This window comes from Chiloscyllium plagiosum, chromosome 4 (assembly GCF_004010195.1).
Source record: "Chiloscyllium plagiosum isolate BGI_BamShark_2017 chromosome 4, ASM401019v2, whole genome shotgun sequence".
Lineage (NCBI taxonomy): Eukaryota > Metazoa > Chordata > Chondrichthyes > Orectolobiformes > Hemiscylliidae > Chiloscyllium > Chiloscyllium plagiosum.
The window spans coordinates 123,812,091-123,833,133 of record NC_057713.1 but is presented as its reverse complement, the minus strand read 5'-3'; the positions used below and the strand labels follow the sequence as shown (position 1 = coordinate 123,833,133).

General features: G+C 39.9%; 1 protein-coding gene across 6 annotated transcripts in view; it reads left to right on the top strand.

The window, feature by feature from the left end:
• Positions 1–21,043, top strand: part of LOC122549388 (polyamine-modulated factor 1-binding protein 1-like) — a 508,658-nt gene that overhangs the window by 311,406 nt on the left and 176,209 nt on the right. For all 6 annotated transcript variants that reach the window (XM_043689125.1, XM_043689128.1, XM_043689124.1 and 3 more), the window contains one exon: positions 1,997–2,243. In XM_043689125.1, the coding sequence (XP_043545060.1) occupies positions 1,997–2,243 (247 nt within the window). The remainder of the gene's footprint in view (positions 1–1,996; positions 2,244–21,043) is intronic.

Here is a 21,043-nt window from a genome sequence, read left to right as displayed (position 1 = left end):
GTGGACTTGTTGGGCCGAAGGGCCTGTTTCCACACTGTAAGTAATCTAATCTAATCTTATATAAGACCAAGGCTTCACACAGTATCCATGATGTGTTCTCACCAATAGCCTGTAAAAATGAATCAAACATTTTTACTTAGTTGTTCAATTTTTCTTGTAATCAAAGATAGCATTCCATTAGCTTTCCTAATCACATGCTGCATCTGCATATTTTTTTTTGTAACTTGTGCTGGAATACAAGATTACTTTGCACGTCAGAATTTTGCAATCATTTTCTATTTAAGCAATGTTCTGCCTTTTTTTTCATTCTTCCTGCCATAAAAAGTGTGTCTCCATTAAATGTTGTTCATATTTAGAAGAGGCAACTGTCATAAGAGGTTTTACAGTAACATAACATTGAATCATATACCTGATAAAAGAGATAAAGGACATTTAAAAAAAAACATTAGGAATACTAGCAAATTCTATTTTTTTGCAATTAAGTTTTTCTAAATATCAATGTTTAATGATTAGCAGTGGCTAATTTTATCAGAAGAAAAGCTGGATGTGATTATAATTACATTGATAAGAGTAGATTTTAGCTTCTGCAAAGAAAATCAAGGAGTTAAGTTTAATATTAAGGAGTTATACTAGCAGAGTAATAACCCTTCAATTACCCTTGGTGCTATTGGCATAACCAGACAGGGAGAGAAATATTTGGGCTGCTGTCACAACACCAGGTGTGTCTTCAGAGTTGTAGATAAACTGCAAATTTCTATAAGCTTGCTTATAACCTATTTTTGATTTTTGAGTGTTTCCATTGTAATAATAACCAGTATCACAACTTTATGTTTTAAATCACAATAAAGTTGTTAGCTAAAATAGAATCTGTCTCTCCTTGCATTTTTTGTATTTGTGATTGTGATGAGAGGTTTCCTTCCTCATCTAAGAATGAATGCAACTTCTAGTTTAGCTTTAGCACATTGTTGTTTTGGTCCTTGCATGGTCTAGCCCACATACAGAGGGAACGGGGCAAGGTAGTCACAAGGTTGGTAAGATATAATGAGGGAACACGCTAGGTCTCACGGCAGAAATTCCTCCAAAAATGTGATGCCACTAAGATTTTTTAAAAATGTAAGATTCAGCACAGAGAGTAGAGCCAAAGAGAATATGTTCTAATTGGAAGATTATGTAAGTGGTATTTCTTCTGCATCTGTGCTGGGAATTTAGCTTTTCATTATGCATACTGTTGACTTAAACGAAAGCAGTACTTCTCACTTTTAAAGTTTACATTAGGTGGCAGAACATGATGTGTAGATGAGAGCAAGTTGTGAAGAGTCAAGTGAGTGAACAAATCCCAGAGACATATATCAAAGTCTGAGGTGAACTGCTCTGCATATGTGAAAAATAATTTAGTGTGTTTTCTTAATGATGAGATGGAGCAATTCACTGACATGTAGCAGAAAGATACAAAAATAATCTGACTAGCGCAGTGTTACCCCTCAAACTCAAGTAAATTGGAGTACAAAAATTGAACAAACAATCCTTCAATTATACACAGCTTTGGTCAGATCTCATCTACAGGACTGCATTCAGTTTCGGGTATTGAACTTGAGAAGAAATATAATAATTTAGCAAGTTCGTCAGAATTATAGCAGTAATTAGATGAGTCACATCAGCTGATAGCAATTTGCATAAACTTGCAATTTGCCTGATTTCAGGAAGTTGAAGAGTATTTAAAACGATTAAATAGTTCAGAGGAGGGTTGGTCCTGGTGAAAATCAAAAGTAAAAATGCAACCTTAAAGGTAGAATTAGTGTAATTAGGAGTGAAAAAATGTTCTAATTTTTGTCATAAAGAGATGGAATAGACTTCAAAACCGAATGGCCTACTTCTGGTCTTACTGGTTGACATTATTTTTACTTGAAAAGCTTCAGCTGTCCATAGCTCGAAAGGCCATTTTTCAATGTTTTGACACAACTGGAAAAATGCTTTGTGCTTGCTGCTATTGTTATAGGAAATATGGAAAAGAGATGATCTCCTGCAAAAGAGAGAGACGGATCTTCTGCAGTCCCAAGAAAATCTCAAAGAGAAGGTGGAAGAGCTGAAAGCTTTTGATAACTTAGCCAAGGACCTGAAAGCAGGAATGCAAGAATTACAGAATCACAAGAAACAGATTGATAAAGAAAATGCAGCACTGAGAACAGAGATTCAACAACTAAACCAGGAGCTGCGGGATACTCATCAACAGTTCAGAGAGAAAGGTAAACATTTTCTTTCAAAATAAACTAGAATATTGCACAGAATACCATAGATTACTGTACAGATAATGGTGGCTGTAGCTTTCTATATATAGACTTTATGTTACATGTTATCTGCACCACTGGTATTAAAAAGTGACTGGATCAATTTTAAATTCCACCAGAGTTGCCATCTAATGGATAGTCTGCCATCAATAATGTGCTATTTATCTGTTAATAACTTGTTTTCCCTCTGGTTGCAAAAGTTAAAATTTTCCCCTTGATTTCAAAACTGAGTTCATTGGTGTCGCAGTGTGATCCATCTCTGAGGGCCCCAGTGTCACAGCTACTAGCCTTCAACCAATTCAATTGAATGACCCAAGAAACAGCTCAAGGCATTGGCTACTCCAAAGGCTATGGACCATGACAACATTCTGCAATAGTGCTGAAAGATCTGTGCTCCCATCATCAAACTGTTCCAGTACAACTACAGCACTGGCATCCACCAATAATGTGAAAAATTGTCCAGGCCAATAACTATCCGATAATTTACTCTTGATCATTAGCAAAGTCAAGGAAGAGTTTGTTGATAGGTCTATTGAGCAGCACTTGCAAATGAAATAACTGCTTACTGACACTCCGTTTGGGTGCTGCCAGTATACCACACAGGTCCTGGCCTTTTATAGGTTTGGTCCAAACATGGGCAAAAAAGCTGAACTCCAGAGGTGAGGTGAAAGTGACTGCTCTTGAGATCAAGGCAATATTTGACCAAGTGTGGCATCAGCAATTCCAGCAAAACTGGAGTCCGTGGGAATCATGGGTGAAACTTATTGAAGCTATACACAATACAAGGAAGATGGTTGTTGAAGATCGGTCATTCCAGCTCCAGGACACCTCTGTAGGAATTTCATACGATGATATCCTAGGCCCAACCACTTTCAGTTTCTTCATCAATGACCTTCCCTCCATCAGAAGGTCAGAAGTGGGGATGTTCACTGATGATTGCACAATTTGCAGCACCATTTGTAACTTCTCAAATATTGAAGCAGTGCATGTCTGTTTGAGCTTTCAGATTAGGCTCAAAAAGGCCAAATTACTTTTGTGCCATAGAAGAAGAGAGAACCTAACCTTTGTCCCTTGACAATGGCAGGAGTGTATACCATCGATAAGATGTACTGTAGTAACTCACCCAGCCTTCTTTAAAAGCACCTTCCAAACCCACTACTTCTACGACTAGAATGCAGAGAGGACAGATGGAAGCTCCATGACCTGCAAGTTCTACTACTTATCTCGAACCATCCTGACTTGGGATTATATTGCTTTTCCTTGGGTGTCCCTACACCCTGAAAACTTCTGTTCAAGAAGGTAGCTCACCACCAACTTCTCAAGAGCAATTAGTGATGGTCAATAAAGGTTGGTCTTGGTAGCAACGCCTCTGTCCCTTGAATGAATTTAAAAACGTTTCAGCCATTTAATGATCCTCCTTTGTTTAATGAAGACAAGGGAACAAATGGGATTGTGACAAAAATCCATAAATTATAGGGCTTCGATAAACAGTATGTAGTATAGAATTACGATGTTTAGAATGTCAGGCAAGTACTGAGAAATGAATTGAATTGACTAGGAGATCTACTCTGTAGACTATTGGATCATAGCACAAACAGGAATTATGTAGGTAACACGGTTACTGCTTGTGTTCATGTATTGAGTTTTATACTGTTGCTGAGGGCTAGTTATGTTCATTTTCATGTCTTTCATTCCCTCTCACTGTATGCTGGCAGGCACTACTAAAATATAAGAAGCCATTAGAATGAATGTTACAATGAAATTGTTTGACACTGTAAAGTTCCCAAATTAATAGATCATTTCTAAATTGAAATGTCAGTTTGTGATTGTCGTGGATTCTTTGAATTGACAAATAAATGATTTATTTGTAGATTGTTCTGCATCTTCTAGCCTTTCTCAAGGGAATGTTTAAGTCAGTCAAAGAATTATAATAAATTAATGAAATGTGAGATGAAGGCTCTATGGCTGTTTAAAAATGGCAAGTGAGATTCAGATACAGAAATTCCACCTCCTATTTCCAACATGTCCCATTGTTGCCAGTAGGGGAATTCAGCAGGATCATTTGAACTCAGTGCTGTGTTTGAACAGATCCTATTTCCATTGCAACATGGGCCTAATCCACAGCATAGAAATCACAAATTTTTATATTAGATGTAAATGCTCTTGAAAAATGGATAAGGTCTGTATAACTGTCGCAAAATCAAGCTCTTTACATCCCACACTTTAAAAATAAACAAAAGCACATGCCTTATAGATAATTGGGAGTCTTTGGGAATCCAAAGGTAAGTTACTCATAGCAGAATTCTCAGTCTCTGACTTGACCTTAATGCCACAATATTAATATGGATGGTCCAGTTCAGTTTTTGGGCAAGGTTGCTCATAGGCAGAGATTCAATGATGGTAATGTTGTTCTCCCAGTGGAGATAGTCATTGTTGGACATGGGTGATGTTTATGCTACTTGCTATTTATTAGCCCAAGCCCAAATGTGTTCATATTTGCACATGGGGTGCTTCAGTATCTGGGGAGTAAAATTTCAAATGAGACTGAACATTGTATAATCAGCCAAAATCCTCACTTCAAACCTTATGATAGAGAGAAGGTCATTGATGAAACATTTCAAGATGTTGGAGCCTAGGACACTACTCTGAGAAACTTCTGCAAAATATCTTGGGACTTTAAGATTTTTTTAACTAGGCAAGGTCTCCCACCAGTTTTACTTCTGATTCCTATTATTTACTATTAATATTCCTTGATTGTATACTTGGCAAATGTTCCCTTGATGTCAATGAGATCATTCTCACCTCACTCAATTCAGCTCTTTTGTCCATGTTTAGATTAGAGATCAACAAACTACAGATGCTGGAAGCCAAGGTAGACAAGCAGGAAGGTGGAAGAACACAGCAAGCCAGGCAGAATCAGGCGGTGAAGAGATTAGACCCGAAATTCTGACTTTTCCACTTCCTGATGTTTAGATTGAGCAGGTCAGGAGCTAAATGGCCCCGGGAGAAACCATATGAGTGTCAATGAACAGTTAATTGCTATGCTCCTGTTTGAGAGATCAACAATGGGGTGGATGAGATTTGTCTTGTTTTTTGTACACAGGACATTATGAGGCAGTTTTCTTTATTGCTAGATAGATGTCACTGTTGTTGCTATACTAGAGTAGCTTAACTAAGGGTGGAGTTCGATAAGTAGGGAGGGAGAAGTCTTAAGGCCTGTGGAGCACAAACACTAGTGGATCAAAATCAAAATGAAAAACTGCAGAGTTGGACATCTGAAATAAAAGTAGGAAGTGCTGCTAAAGCTCAGCAGGTCAGACAGTACCTTATGGAGTGAGAAAATTAATATTTCAAATTCAATATGGAACGCAGAACGTAGAACAGTACAGCACGGGAACAGGCCCTTCGGCCCACATGTCTGTGCTAACCATGAAGTCATTCTAAATTAATCCCATCTGCTCTCACGTGGTCTGTATTCCTCTATTCTCTGTCTGTTCATGTGTCTATCCACATGGATCTTAAACTTTGCTAACATATCTGCTTCTACCACCTACCCTGGCAGCGTGTTCCAGGTACATATCACTCTCTGTGTAAAAAACATGCCTTGCTCATCTTTAAACTTTACCCCTACCACCTTAAACCTATGCCCCCGATATTATAAACTTACAAAAGCTATATAAGCATCCACTCCCTCCACTACTGCTGGCCAGTAGCAGCAGTTAGTACTTTCTAATATCTTTAAACAGCAGCATCCAAACCCACGACCACTTCCATCTGGAAGAACAAGGGCAACAGAAACATGGGAACACCACCAGCTTGCAAATTCCCCTCCAAGCCACCAACCATCCTGACTTGGAAATATATCACTATTCCTTCTGTTTGGAATTCCCTCCCTAAGGGCATTGTGGGTCTACTGACAACACATGAACTGCAGCAGTTTGAGTAAATGAATGATTTTTGTGAATGAATAATTACTATCATGTGTATTTTACAGTGAGAAAAACAATAAACTACAGTGAAATGCTTTTCCACTGTCATCATGATCTGGTGCCATTTGAATAGTTTTAAGAATAAGAAAAAAATAGAAAGTAGAGCTTAAAGAGAGTCCATCAGTCTAGGAAGACAGCTCACCATCACCTTCTCAAGGGCAATTAGGGATGGGCAATAAATGCAGGCCATGCCACATGGGTGAATTTTAAAAAAACTAGTGCTGGAACATACTGTTCAGCACCACTGCTAGGATGTTGTCAAGTCTTTGCATTATCCAGTGATTTCAGCTTTTTTTTTGATATGTGAAGTGAATCGAATTGGTTGAAAGCTGGTATCTATAGTGCTGCATTCTATCGCAGGAGGCTGAGGTGGATCATCTGTTCGGCATTTCTGCTTGCAGCTGTTACAAATGCTTCAGCCTCCTGTTTAGCTGTGATGTACTGGGCTTCCTTCACCATTGTAGATGAGGGTATTCATAGTTGTGTTATTGTCTGCTACCATTCTTCACTGGATATAACAGAGCTACAGTGCTGAGATAATTCCTGCATTTGAAGGCATCAGATCCTGCAGCATGACTAGGTCCACAAGTACATTAATGGAGTTCACCTCCACTTGCTTGGTGGAAAGAATAGACTCTTAAGTTCTATATAAGAAAAACATGTGCCAAGTTGGTATCAGTCTCCTCCATATTCCTTACCTTTGAACATAAACTGTTATTTAGGCTACTCATTATATTGTTGGTGTATAATCCATCAGCCTACAGATATATCTGGGTGATTCAAATTACTCATCAGTCTCCTGCATGACTAGGACTTTTTGAAACAGAGCAGGTTCTCTAGGCTGATTTATGAGATGAAGGGCTTTGTCTTATGAAGAAAGGTTAACAAGGTTAGGCCTCAACTGATTGGAATTTAAAAGAATGAGAGTTGAGCTTATTGAAAGATGTAAGATTCTGAGAGGACATGACAGGCCACTTACTGAGAGGATCTTACTGATCATGAGGGAATCTAGAACTTGGAAGCATTATTTTAAAAATGAGGGGTCTCCCAATTAATATGGACATGAAGTGATTTATTTTCTGGCCAAGGGTTGTTGGTCTTTGGAATTCCATTCATGGAGTCATAGAGATGTACAGCATGGAAACAGACCCTTCGGTCCAACCCGTCCATGCCAACCAGATATCCCAACCCAATCTAGTCCCACCCGGCCCATATCCCTCCAAACCCCTCCTATTCACATACCCATCCAAATGCCTCTTAAATATTACATTTGTACCGGCCTCCACCACTTCCTCTGGCAGCTCATTCTATACATGTACAACCCAACCCTCTATGTGAAAACGTTGCCCCTCAAGTCTCTTTTATATCTTTCCCCTCTCACCCTTAACCTATGCCCTCCAGTTCTGGACTCCCCAACCCCAGGGAAAAGACTTTGTCTATTTACCCTATTGATGCCCCTCATAATTTTGTAAACCTCTATAAGGTCACCCCTCAGCCTCCAACACTCCAGGGAAAACAGCCCCAGCCAGTTCAGCCTCTCTCTATAGCTCAGATCCTCCAACCCTGGCAACGACCTTGTAAATCTTTTCTGAACCCTTTCAAGTTTCACAACATCTTTCCAATAGGAAGGAGACCAGAATTGCACACAATATTCCAACAGTGGCCTAACCAATGTCCTGTACAGCCGCAACATGATCTCCCAACTCCTGTACTCAATACTCTGACCAATAAATGAAAACATACCAAACGCCTTCTTCAGTATCCTATCTACCTGCGACTCCACTTTCAAGGAGCTTTGAACCTGCACTCCAAGGTCTCTTTGTTCACTCCAAGGTCTCTTTGTTCATCCACAGAGAGCAATGGAGGTTAGATCATTGCATATATTCGGGCTGAGTTAGATAGATTTCTAATCCACAAAGAAGTCAAGGGGTCAGGGGTAAAGACAGGAAGATAGAGTTAAGGCAACAGTCAGATCACCATGCTCTTATTGAATGGTGCAGCAGCTTCACTGGGCCGAACAGCCAATTTCTGTTAAATACCTGTTTCGATTTCTAATGTTCACCTCTACTACTTTGGGCATAATGTCCGTGTGTTTTGTTATTCTTCTGAATTATTATTTGGCATTTTCCACATTAAAGGTCCCATATAAATGCATGCCAATGTGACAATTATAGTTCTATGAAAAATAAATAAATGGAATTTTGTTGATAAGCTGATTCATATGACCATACGTATTTTGTTGATGGAAAATATAAAACATTCTGATTAATGACAGTGTGTAAGGGTAAGGCAAACCAATTGTCTCAACTTAATTTGAGTTATTATTTCTTTGTAAAAACACAAATTAGTTACCCTTTCACTCAGAACAAAGGATTTATCTTTCACTTAGATGTATTGATAAGTAACAAAAGTAAACATTTAATAATTGAAATTTTAAAGGTACAGAGAACGAGGGAGAGAGTGATGCACATGTGCAACACAAAACACTCACACGGACAAAGATATTAGACCTCCAATTGCAGTGTACACCACATTACAAAGGCCTGCCATGTTTGCTGCCCAAAAAGGGTTCCCTTGTGTGACTGACTGGAATGCAGACTGTCTGTGAAACTGAACTTTAATAGTTCCCACTGGCTCTTGAAGCAACTACAGCAACTTGGAAATCTATTGTGTAGTTAATGTAGCCAAACATTCTGAGATGCTTTGTACAGGTGTTGTCAGATTAAGTTCTACACCAAGACATCTGAGAAGCTTTAAGGAAAGATCCCAATAGGTGTTAAAGTAAGAGATTTTAGCAACACCAACTTGCATTATATAGATCCCAAACCATAATAAATCTTCTCAAGGCACTTCCCAGTAGTATTTTCAAACAACCTTTGAGACCAAGTGACATGATATACTAGAGTAGATACCTAAACACTTGATTGAAAAGGTAAGTTTTTTTTCAGAAGATGTTTCAAGGGGGAAGTCAGAGTGGTTCAGGGAGGGGAATTCCAGAGTTTAGGCAGCTGAGTTCAAAGTGGACCAATGTAAACACATGCTTACTAAGCCAGAGTTGTAGGAGTTCAAAGATCATGGAGCAATTTTCTGGACACATTTAAAGAGATGGGGAACACTGACACTTTCATAGAATCCCTACAGTGTGGAAACAATCCATTTGGCCCAATAGGTCCACATTGACCCTCCAAAGAGTAACCCACCCAGACCCATTCCCCTACTTCTCTACATTTACCCCTGACTAATGCACCTAAACCACACATCCCTGAGCACTAACCTGCACACCTCTGGATTGTGGGAGGAAACTGGAGCACACGGAGGAAACCCACACAGACACAGGGAGAATGTGCAAACTTCACACAGACAGTCGCTGAGGCTGGAATTGAACCCTGGTCCATGGCGCTGTGAGACAAATTGAAAGCAAGGATGCAAATTTTAAAGTCAAAGATCCACAAGCCAAGGTCGGCCAGCAAGGGCAAGTGATGTGCTAATGGGATTTGGTGCAAACAGAATATGGACAACAGAGTGTCTGATGAACTCAAATTCAGCTGGGAGTCAGCCCAACAGTGTATTGGAATAGTTGAGTCTGAAAGGAGAAAATCAATGATTGAGAGTTTCCCCATGTAGTTTGAGGCACAGCAGAGACAGGTATGCTGCAGAGTTGGAAATTGAAGGTCTTGATACTGGATGAGGTCAGAAACGCAGCTCCGGCACTTCAGTGAGACATCGGGTTGTGGGTAATCTGCTTTGTCCTCAGCTCATTGCCATGGGGAGGTATGTAATCAATGACTGGGGAATAGAGTTTGACAGCAATCTTATCAACACTTATGTATTGTTCTTAACACACAAAAATATTCTAAGATGCTTTAGATTAAAAGACTGTGAAGCAATAACTTCTTTCAAAGGCACATTTTCCTAATCTGTGAGGGTAATACAAGATTATATCTTATTTAGCTAGAGATCTAAGAGTGGCCCAAAGACCAAGATATAACTGAGACTAATATTGTTGCAAACCCATTTTGGAGCTCATGTCAATTCCAATGCAAAAGTCTTATCCAGTCTATTTAACTTGGTGGGGAAGACAGGAGAAAAACTAATAATTGTTAAAAACAAACAACAGCAGCTCATAGTCCAACAGGTTTATTTGGAAGTACTAGCTTTCAGCATGCTGCTCTTTCATCAGGTGGTTGTGGAGTAGAAGATCGTGAGAAACAGAATTTATAGCAAAAGTTTACAATGTGATGTAACTGAAATTATATATTGAAAAAGACCTGGATTGTTTGTTAAGACTCTCATCTTTTAGAAGGAACATGTTGTCTTCAGTTCTTTCATGTGTAAATCGCAGAACATTTAAAAGTTATATTCTCAAGTGAACTTTCACAATTGGTGTCATGTTCGCCCAGATAATGCACTTAAGGTGTGAGCTGCCCTCTGTGAGACTGTCTGTGCCACAATGGTCAGACTAATTCTAATCTAAAAAATAGATTTACAGAATCTTACATAGATTCATGCAGTTTTTGAGCAAAGTAAAGGGTAATTCTGGGAGGGAACATGCCTGTCTGTTGATTGTTGTGCGGTGTCCATTCGTCCGTTGCCGTGGTCTCTGCTTGGTCTCGTCAATGTACCATGCCTCAGGATATCCTTGCCTGTAGCGTATGAGATAGACAACGTTGGCTGAGTCGCATAAGTACCTGTCATGTACATGGTGGGAGGTGTCCCCACTCTGACACGTTTTGCAGCATCCAGCGTGACAAGGTTGCATGGTGTTGTCCTGAAAGCCGGGCAGCTTGCTGTAAACAATGATCTGTTTGAGGTTTGGTGGTTGTTTAAAGGCGAGAAGTGGAGGTGTAGGGAAGGTCTTAGTGAGGTGCTCATCCTCATTGGTAATGTGTTGAAGGCTGCAAAGAGCATGGAGTAGTTTTTTGGCTCCTGGGAAGTACTGAACAACAAAGGGTACCCTGTCGGTTGCAGCTTGTGTTTGCATCCTGAGGAGGTTATTACGGTTCTTCGCTGTGGCAAATCGGAACTGGCAGTCGATGAGTTGAGCATCGTACCCCATTCTTATGAGGCCATCCTTGAGCACCTTCAGGTGTCTGTCACGTTTCTTCTCATCTGAACAGATCCTGTGTATGCATAGGGCTCGTCCATAGGGGATGGCTGTTTTAATATGTTTCGAGTGGAAGCTGAAGAAGTGTAGTATCGTGAGGTTATCTGTGAGTTTGAGGTAAAGTGAGGTGCTGAGGTGCCCATCCTTGATGGAGATGCATGTGTCCAAGAGTGAGACAGATAGTACAGAGTACTCCATGGTGAATTTGATGGTGGGATGAAACTCACTGATGTCACTGTGTAGTTGTTTCAGTGACTCCTCGCCATGGGTCCAGAGGAAGAAAATATCGTCAATGTACTTTGTGTATATTGTTGGTTGGATGTCCTGCGTAGAGAAGAAGTCTTGGTCGAACCTGTGCATGAAAATGTTGACATATTGGGGTGCAAATATGGTCCCAATGGGGACCAGAAGAACTGGTTGTCAAAGGTGAAAACATTGTGGTTGAGGATAAAGCGGATGAATTGTAGGATGGTGCTGAGAGATTGGCAGTTGTTGGTGTTGAGCACTGAGATGGTTGGCGCGATGCCGTCATTGTGGGAGATGCTGGTGTAGAGTGCTGAAACATCCATTGTGATGAGGAATGTTCCCGGTTTGACTGGTCTGTGGGTGCTGAGTTTCTGTAAGAAATCTGTAGTGTCGCGGCACAAGCTGTGGGTTCCCTGTACAATAGGTTTCAAGATGCCTTTGACATAGCCAAAGAGGTTTGCACACAGGTTCCCTTTGCCTGATATGATGGGACGTCCTGGTGTATTGGCTTTGTGTATCTTTGGAAGGCAGTAGAAGTCGCCTATGCAAGAAGTATATGGGATGAGGGCGCGGAGGGAACTTTGAAGGACTGGATTCAAAGTCCTGATTAATGTGTTTAGTTCACTAGTGTGTTCTTTGGTTGGATCGGCCAGTAGTTGCCTGTAGTGTTCCTGGTTGTTCAGTTGTCGGTACACTTCCTTGCAGTAATCTGTCCTATTCTGAAGAACGAAGACTCCTCCTTTTTCTGCTGGTTTGATGACAATGTTGTGATTGGTTTTGAGAGCATGGATGGCATTGCGTTGTGATCGGGTGATGTTCTGCTCTACCCTGTAGGTGCGGCTGACGAATCTGGCATTTCTATATTTCCTGATGGTTTGATCAAACCCAGGCAGCGGCCTTCTGGTGGGGTCCAAGTTGATTCCTTTTTTGGTACCCCCCTCTATGGATCCTTGTGATGACTGTTCCGGCTCTTCAGTGGGCTCACTGGGATCACTGCTGGCATCTTGAAAGAATTCCTGAAGTCTCATTCGTCTGATGAATTGCTCCTTGTCTACTGCAAAACCATGGTAGTGTTTTGGTGGCAATAATTGTGTTTGATAAAAATTATGAAGAATTTTATATTCATCATTCATGTGATATATATTTTTGGGAATAGAGTTTAAACTTCTGTATGTGACAGTTAGGCCCTGATTTTTGTTCCCAGGTTGAGTGCACAGAGGTGGAGCAAGTCCAACTCCATGAACTCAACCTTTAAAAACAGCCACTTGTACTTGTGGTTTTTAGTCCAGATGGATTCGGAGCCAGGTAGGGCGACCGAGGAAGTGTCCAAGAGACTACCAGCTGCTGACTCAGGCTGTTGCTATATTACAGAGCCATTTTAAGTTCAAAGGTACTCAAGATCCAATAGAGTCGTTGAGATGTACAGCACGGAAACAGACCCTTCAATCCAATTCATCCATTCCAACCAGATATCCTAAATTAATCAAGTCCCATTTGATAACATTTGGTCCATATCCTTCTAAACTTTCCTATTCGTATACCCATCCAGATGTCTTTTAAATGTTGTAATTGTCCCAGTCTCCACCACTTTCTCTGGCAGCTCACACCATACATGCTCCACCCTCTGCATGAAAACGTTGCCCCTTTAGCCCTTTTTAAGTCTTTTCCCTCTCACCCTAACCCTATGACGTCTAGTTCTGGACTCCCCCACCCCAGGGAAAAGACCTTGCCTATTTACCCTATCCATACCCCTCATGGTTTTGTAAACCTCTATAAGGTCACCCCTCAGCTTTCGATGCTCCAGGGAAAACAGCTCCAGCCTATTTAGCCTCTCCTTATAGCTCAAACCCTTCAACCCTGGCTATCTCCTTGTAAATCTTTTCTGAACCCTTTCAGAACATCCTTCCTGTAGGGAGACCAGAACAGCACGCAGTCTTTCAAAAGTGGCTGAACAGCTGCAATATGACCTCCCAACTCTTATGCTCAATGCTTTGACCAATAAAGGCAAGCTTACCAAACGCCTTCTTCACTATCCAATCTACCTGCAACTCCACTTTCAAGAAACTTTGATCCTGCACTCCAAGGTCTCTCTATTCCGCAACATTCCACAGGACCTTACCATTAAGTGTATAAGTTCTGCCATGATTTACCTTTCCAAAATGCAGCACCTCACATTTATCTAACTTAAACTTCATCTGCCACTCCTCAGCTCATTGGCCAGTTTGATCAAGATCCCATTGTACTTTGAAGTAGCCTTCTTAGCTGTCCACTACACTTCCAATTTTGGTGTCATCTGCAAACTTACTAACTATATCTCCAATCTTCATATCCAAATCATTTAAAGAAATGAAAAGAAGCAGTGGACCCAGCACTGATCCTTGTGGCACATGATTGATCATAGGCCTACATTCTGAAAAGCAACTCTCCACCACCACCCTTTTTCTTCTACCTTCCAGACATTTCTGTATCCAAATGGCTACTTCTCCATGTATTCTGTATGATCTAACCTTGCTAACCAGTCTACCAGAAGGAACCTTGTCAAATACCTTACTGAAGTCCATAATGATCATATCCACAGGTCTTCCCTCAACAATCCTCTGTGTTACTTCTTCAAAAAACTCAATCAAGTTTGTGAGACATGATTTCCCACGCACAAAGCCATGTTGACCATCCCTAATCAGTCCTTGCCTTTCCAAATACATGTAAATCCTATCCCTCAGGATTCCCTCCAACAACCTGGCCCACCACCGATGTCATACTCACCAGTCTATAGTTCCCTTACCACCTTTCTTAAATAGTGGTGCCACATTAGCCAATCTCCAGTCTTCCGGCACCTCACCTGTGACCATCGATAGTACAAATATCTTAGCAAGGGGTGAAAATGTGTTGCTGGAAAAGTGCAGCAGGTCAGGCAGCATCCAGGGAACAGGAGAATCGACGTTTCGGGCATAAGCCCTTCTTTAGGAATCCTGAAGAAGGGCTTATGCCCGAAACGTCGATTCTCCTGTTCCCTGGATGCTGCCTGACCTGCTGTCCTTTTCCAGCAACACATTTTCAGCTCTGATCTCCAGCATCTGCAGACCTCACTTTCTATCTTAGCAAGGGGCCCAGCAATCACTTAGGAAACAAAAAAAGAAGAAATACCACTTTTATTTTGGACAATTTCCCTTGAGAATATTGCTGGTCTAAATGAATGTATGCACTTTTTACACACAAGCATGCCTTAACCTCTAACAAAGATGTTCCCCAACCAAATCCAAAGAGTACCTGAGGAGCAAACTACTGCAGATGCTGGAATCTGTACTCAAAATAAAAAAATGCTGGAGATCACAGCAAATCAGGCAGCATACGTAGAGAGAAAGCAGTCAAGATTAGAATGGTGCTGGAAAAGTACAGCAGGTCAGGCAGCATCTCTTCCTCCTGCTCCTCAGATGCTGTCTGACCTGCTGTGCTTTTCCAGCACCACTCTAATCTAAACCCTAATCTCCAGCATCTGCAGTACCCACTTCCACCATGGAGAGAAAGCAAGCTAATGTTTTGAGTCTACATGTCTCTGATAAAAAGATTGCCCCTCAACACACTTTCCCCCCCCCCCAATCAAATGATCCCTGACCCTCACCAAAAGATCCCTGACACTCACCCAAGGTCCCCTGAGACTATACCTGCAGACATACCTGTCCAAAGGTGTATCCAAGCTTTTCAAAAGAAATTTATTTGAACCAGACCTGCTTCTATTTGGTCTGCTCTGCACACCCTGGCTACAATCTAGGCTCCAGACACTAGGAGCTCCAAAATCCAATATTAGTGAAGGAAGCTAATCATTTAAAGGCTAGCTGTTTCTAGTAACTGCACATGTGCGAACTACAGTCTGTCTCTAACCCCCCATCCCCATCCTCCACGGAAATGAGAAATACCAGATTTGGGAATGGGACTTGGAATTCCTAATTTCTTCAGGAAATTTTGCTGCAACGGAAACATATTCCAACATGCCTAAAATGGGTGTCTAAACTTAATTAGGGAAACTTTATACGCAAGCATATCTTAGAACACTGCATTTATTATCTTTTTACATGAAACTAAATAAAAGAAATGTAATCTTGACCTGAACTATTTTTTATTGTTTGGATTGATTGTTTCTTTGTGGTACAAATTTTAAAACGTAGACGCAATCCCAATCTTTCTCAGTGCAAACCAGTCATTGCAGATGGGTGTATTTTAAGTGATATCGATCTAAAATTGTTTTGTGCAGGAAACCTTTGTTCAAAAGGAATAACGTTCTTTTTATATTCATAATTCATAAACGTAGCTCCGTGAATGTTACCTGTGAGAAAGACTCGGTGAAAGCATCTGAGAAATTGCCTCTAAACAAGAATCTATTGATCATCTTAAATCAAAAAAATATGTTTGACATAAGATTACCTGCCAGTTTGAACATTAGTTAGATTGTGTTGTAGCCCTGGGCAATTGTACGTCTGCCAAAGGGATTGTAAATAAACGTGCTACTGTTTGTGCTGGTGCCTCAACCAATTAAGGAAGAACAAAAAAAAAGAAACTGGTTATTATGGAGAATTTGAGGTGTTGCATATGTCATTTTTGCTATATTTATTTGCCATAAATGGTCAGGATTTATATAATTCTTTTCTGTTTTGTTTACAACGATTGCTGCATCCAAAGAATTATTTTGAAAATTGGCAAATGATTGTGTTTAATCATTAACATTATCTCCAAAAATAATGGAGCACGTTTAAAATTGAAGGGCAAGGAATTGGGTAAGGAATGTGAGGGAGCAAATTGCGATGTGACCATTTCTGCGTGCAGTGGGGGATGTAGAGTGTACACAATCCATGCCACTGTAATGCCAATATGTTGACAAATCACTTGTAGTGTCAACTGAGGACAGAAATAGAGACCAGAGGATAAGGAGGGGAAGATTGAAGGTCGAGAATTTTGGGTGGCACGGTCTGGATATGTGTGTGGGATGTGGATATTTCTGGAAAGAGCAGTATTTATTACCCATTTCTAATTGTCCTTGAAAAGTCTCTGCTGTTAGCTTGCCTTCTGAATATGACTGAGTGTATGGTGTAATTTTATGGTAGATGTGTTTATCTGTATGCCTAATAAATGAATACAGACTGTAAGTATAGTTGGTAGGTTAAGTAGTGTATGCTTGTAATGTGTAGCTGTAAATAAATGCTCAAACCTGTACAAAACCTAACTCCAGTTCTATTTGTCACAAGAAGCCAAATTAATTATAACATTGTAGCAGAGAATAGTTGCCTAACAAGTGAAAGTTGGAAATTTTTTTCAGAAGTACAGCTAGAATTCTCATTGCCATTTTGAAAAATAGTAAAACGTTAGTATTAATTGTTGGTATATGCTGAGTGTCCAATTAATTTCAATATATAGTCATGAATTATATCCTACCAAAGTCACAGCAGGCTCTCAGCCTTAGTATTGTGCCTCCTGTAAGTGATGAAATAAAAACTGAAGTGTTTTATGAGCTGGACCCCTCTCACTTGATAGCGATGAAGATTTGGATTGTCAATTACAGTTATCCAGAAGGTACTATAGAATCTTCGTAAAATATTGTCAAACTTTGATATTACGCTGCCAATTTCAGTCTTTTCATTCACCCTGCAGCCCTTGCTTTTCTCCACAAAAGCTGAAAGAGCTGCAGATCTGTTGGGCAATTGCTGAGGCTGAGATGCATCCACTTCTACCTTCTCAATACTCACATCAGTGTCACTTACATTTGCACCCTCCTGTCCCTGATCATGGAACAAAGTGGAAGACTGAGTGGTACAACTGTCTTTGAAAGAAAGTGTAAGGATAACTTTTGCACTTGCTGATTCATTCCATTTTAACTGCCAACGCACTGACTCTGAGCCAACGTTCCTGAGATGCAGATATTTACTTACTGATGACTTTGCCTTGGATCACAATAGTGTCCACAAGCTTCCACATCCTGCAGTTAGAACATATCATCTCTCCTGTCATCTTCATGAATTCTTAATTAATAATTAACTTAATTATTTGTATTTCCATTATTAATTTTAATCACTACCTCTAGTCTTGCCTTTGGGTTACTTTCTTATTTTAATTACACAATTTACCATTTCATTGTTAGTCCAAACCTTTAGATTCCTAATCGATCAATATCACTGCTTTGCCACTGCACTTCTGTACACATTATTTGTATATGCAGAAACCCTAATACCTGTTTCAGGTATGCACTGCACAGTGATTGACCATGTTGCAGAATTTTAAAATCCTGCATAATTTCAGCAACTACTCACTATAGTTGTACAAACTTTACTAAAGATGAGCTACAAATATTTGCAGTCAGTTAAGTAGTTAGAGCAGTGGTTCCCACTGGAAATGGTACACTTCAGTGAGGCAAACAATTTCATGGCACACCCAGATTTTTCAGCTGAATTGATTGTTCATAAATGTCACATTTATTTTCATTTACTGTGGCTATGCCAGTGATTTAACTATAGAATATTGTTTAAGGTGAAGCAATACTTGTTATACACTGGCATTCATTACAGCACACCACTAAAATGTATTGAGTTAGAAATCCAAGTTCTCTGTGTAGTTGTGGAAGACATAAGTTTAAACATTTCTGCAACCGTGGTGCTGTATAATCATTAACTCTATGTTTCTTCCACAACAAAACAGTGTAAGTGTTCAGAAGATTGTTTGACTGGTTTTCATTCCATTTCACATCATTGATTTGCCGTTCAGTATTTTTACTCTGGATTACAATCTCACCTTTCTTGGCCAGGCCGTGGTGACAGAGGAGGAATCTCGGTCAATTGAAAAATGTAAAATTGATAAAGAGGCATTAGGTACGCTGTTGGTACTTAAAGTTGACAAGTTCGAGCCAGATGAGATACATCCAAGGATGTTGAAGGAAGGGAGAGTGGAAATTGTAGAATCAATTTTTTAATCTTTCCTGGATTTGGTGATGGTGCTGGAGAATTGGAGAATTTAAAATATTGCACCCGTGTTCAAAGATTGTAAAGATAGTTACTGAATAATCAACTTAACATTGGTGGAGAAACTCCTAGATACAATTATTTAGGTTATAATTAATAAATGTATGGAAAAATGTCGTTTAATTTGGAAAAGTCAGCATGGATTCGTTAAAAGAAAATCAAATCTAATTAACTTGTTTGAGCTTTTTAAAGAGTTATGAGAAAGGAGTTGGTAAAGTCAAGGCTGCTGGTTCATGTCCATGGACGTCTAAACGGTGTTTGATATGGGAATAAGCAACCATGCAATAGACTTTTGAGGAAATTTATAGGTCATGGAAGATAACAGACTGTAGCAATAAGAATACAAATTAACTAAGGGATAGGAAAAAGAAAGCAATAGTTAATGAGTTTTTTTTGGACAGATAAAAAGAGAGAAACTGTTCCCACCCATAACTGAATCAAAGACGTAGAGAGAGAAATTCTTCGCAAAACAAGTTGCTAAGATATAGAGCATGCTGCCTTGAGGTGTGGTGGAGGCTGGTTAAATTGAGGCTTTCAGGTGAACAGTAAGTTATTATAAGTGCAGAAATAATGTACAGGAATGAGGAGAAAAGACAGAAGATTAGCGCTACATCAATTGCTGAGAGAGCTGATACAGAAGTGATGGGCCAAAGGTTCTCTTACTATACTACAGCAACTTGGATTCTGTGAACTGCAAATGTGTTATTGTATCTTTTTTTGGCAAGAAGTTGTCTTCAATCTGTGAGATCATTTGAGGTTTACAGCAAATGAAGAAACAGTCCTTTTCAGATTATATGTATGTTTTATTCCAGACATTTCTTTTAGCAGTTAATGAACTCGATTGTTGTCCTTAAATGTTAATTCATTTGGGTAAGATAATGTTCACTTTTCTATGTTCCAGAAATATAGTGCCATCTATTGCTTTATTCCATGTGTTAGTTATTGCAATATCCCCTTCTTATTGAGAGAATATGATCTCCAAGGAAGTTCTAGATATCATAGAAATATTGCCTGTCATGACAGAGCTGAAAGTTAAACCTACAGTAGAGGATCTTAGCAAAGCTATTTAGTCATTTCCTTTGGACAACACCCCAGGTACTGATGATATACTGCCTGAAGTCTTTTGAGGTTAGAAGCTAGAATTTCTGTAGCAACTTCATGAACTTGTCTCTGGTGGAGAGAGGAGGCAGCATCCAAGGATGTGTATGATGTGAAAATTGTGATTTTGTACATAACAATGGTGACCACAATGACTGAAACAACTAAAATGTATCCTTCTGCCAAGTATCCTGAAAAACATATTTGCCCATGCCATGTTGCCTTTGTCAGATTGAAAATCCAGGCTGGTGCAAATATCTGGGGTAAAGAATGGCCTAATAGTAATCATGTAACCACAGTTGATTTTTGTAAAATTCCATTTGGTTTATTAATGCCCTTCAGAGGAAGAAATCTGCCTTTCTTACCTGGTCTGATCTACCTATAACTCCAGATCCAAAGCAATGTGGTTGACTCTTAGATATCCTCTGGACATTAGTGCTAAGTTATAAATGCTGGCCTAGCCAGTGATGCCTACATCTCATAATGCTAAACTCTCCATATTTCAAAAGCTAGAGATGTTATGCCTATTTGGAACAGCAACCTGACCAAGAACCCCAATCTGAGAGTCTAACTTGCCCACATCTTCACAGTACTCTTTCGCAGTAGTCAGACTTGGACCATACATGCCAGCCAAGAGAAAAGGCTAATAATTTCCACTTTCACTCTCTCAGATGATCTTCAGAATTTCTTGGTTACCAAAGTCACTTCCCCATCCAATGACAGATGTCCTGACTTGACCACATTATTTCAGTTGATGACAGGTGTATACCAAAAGACCATCAATAATATTAAATTTGGTCATAACATCCTGAAAGTCTGTACCTTTGCTCAAAGGTTACCTGCAAGTCAGATATAAAGATGGTGGATAGTGACCCTGATAATTGGGAGATGTTTGCCAATTGCTGTGACCTGGAGATTGACTGTTTGGGGGTCATTGGAAGAGGTCAGCAAATAGGAAACCTCAACTTTGAGAATGTGACAAAACAAATTCATGAAGTGGTTGTGGTGTACATGGATTTTAGCAAGGCATTTGATAAGGTTCCCCATGGTAGGTTCATTCAGAAAGTAAGGCATGGAATACAGGGAAATTTGGCTGTTGGGATACAGAAGTGGCTGGCCCATAGAAGACAGAGGGTGGTGGTAGATGGAAAGTATTTAGCCTGGAACTCGGTAACCAGTGGTGTTCCGCAGGGATCTGTTCTGGGGCTTCGCTTTTTGTGTTTTTTATAAATGACTTGGATGAGGAAGTGGAAGGTTGAGTTACTAAGGTTGCAATGACACAAATGTCGGTGGAGTTGTGGATAGTGTGGAGAGCTGTTG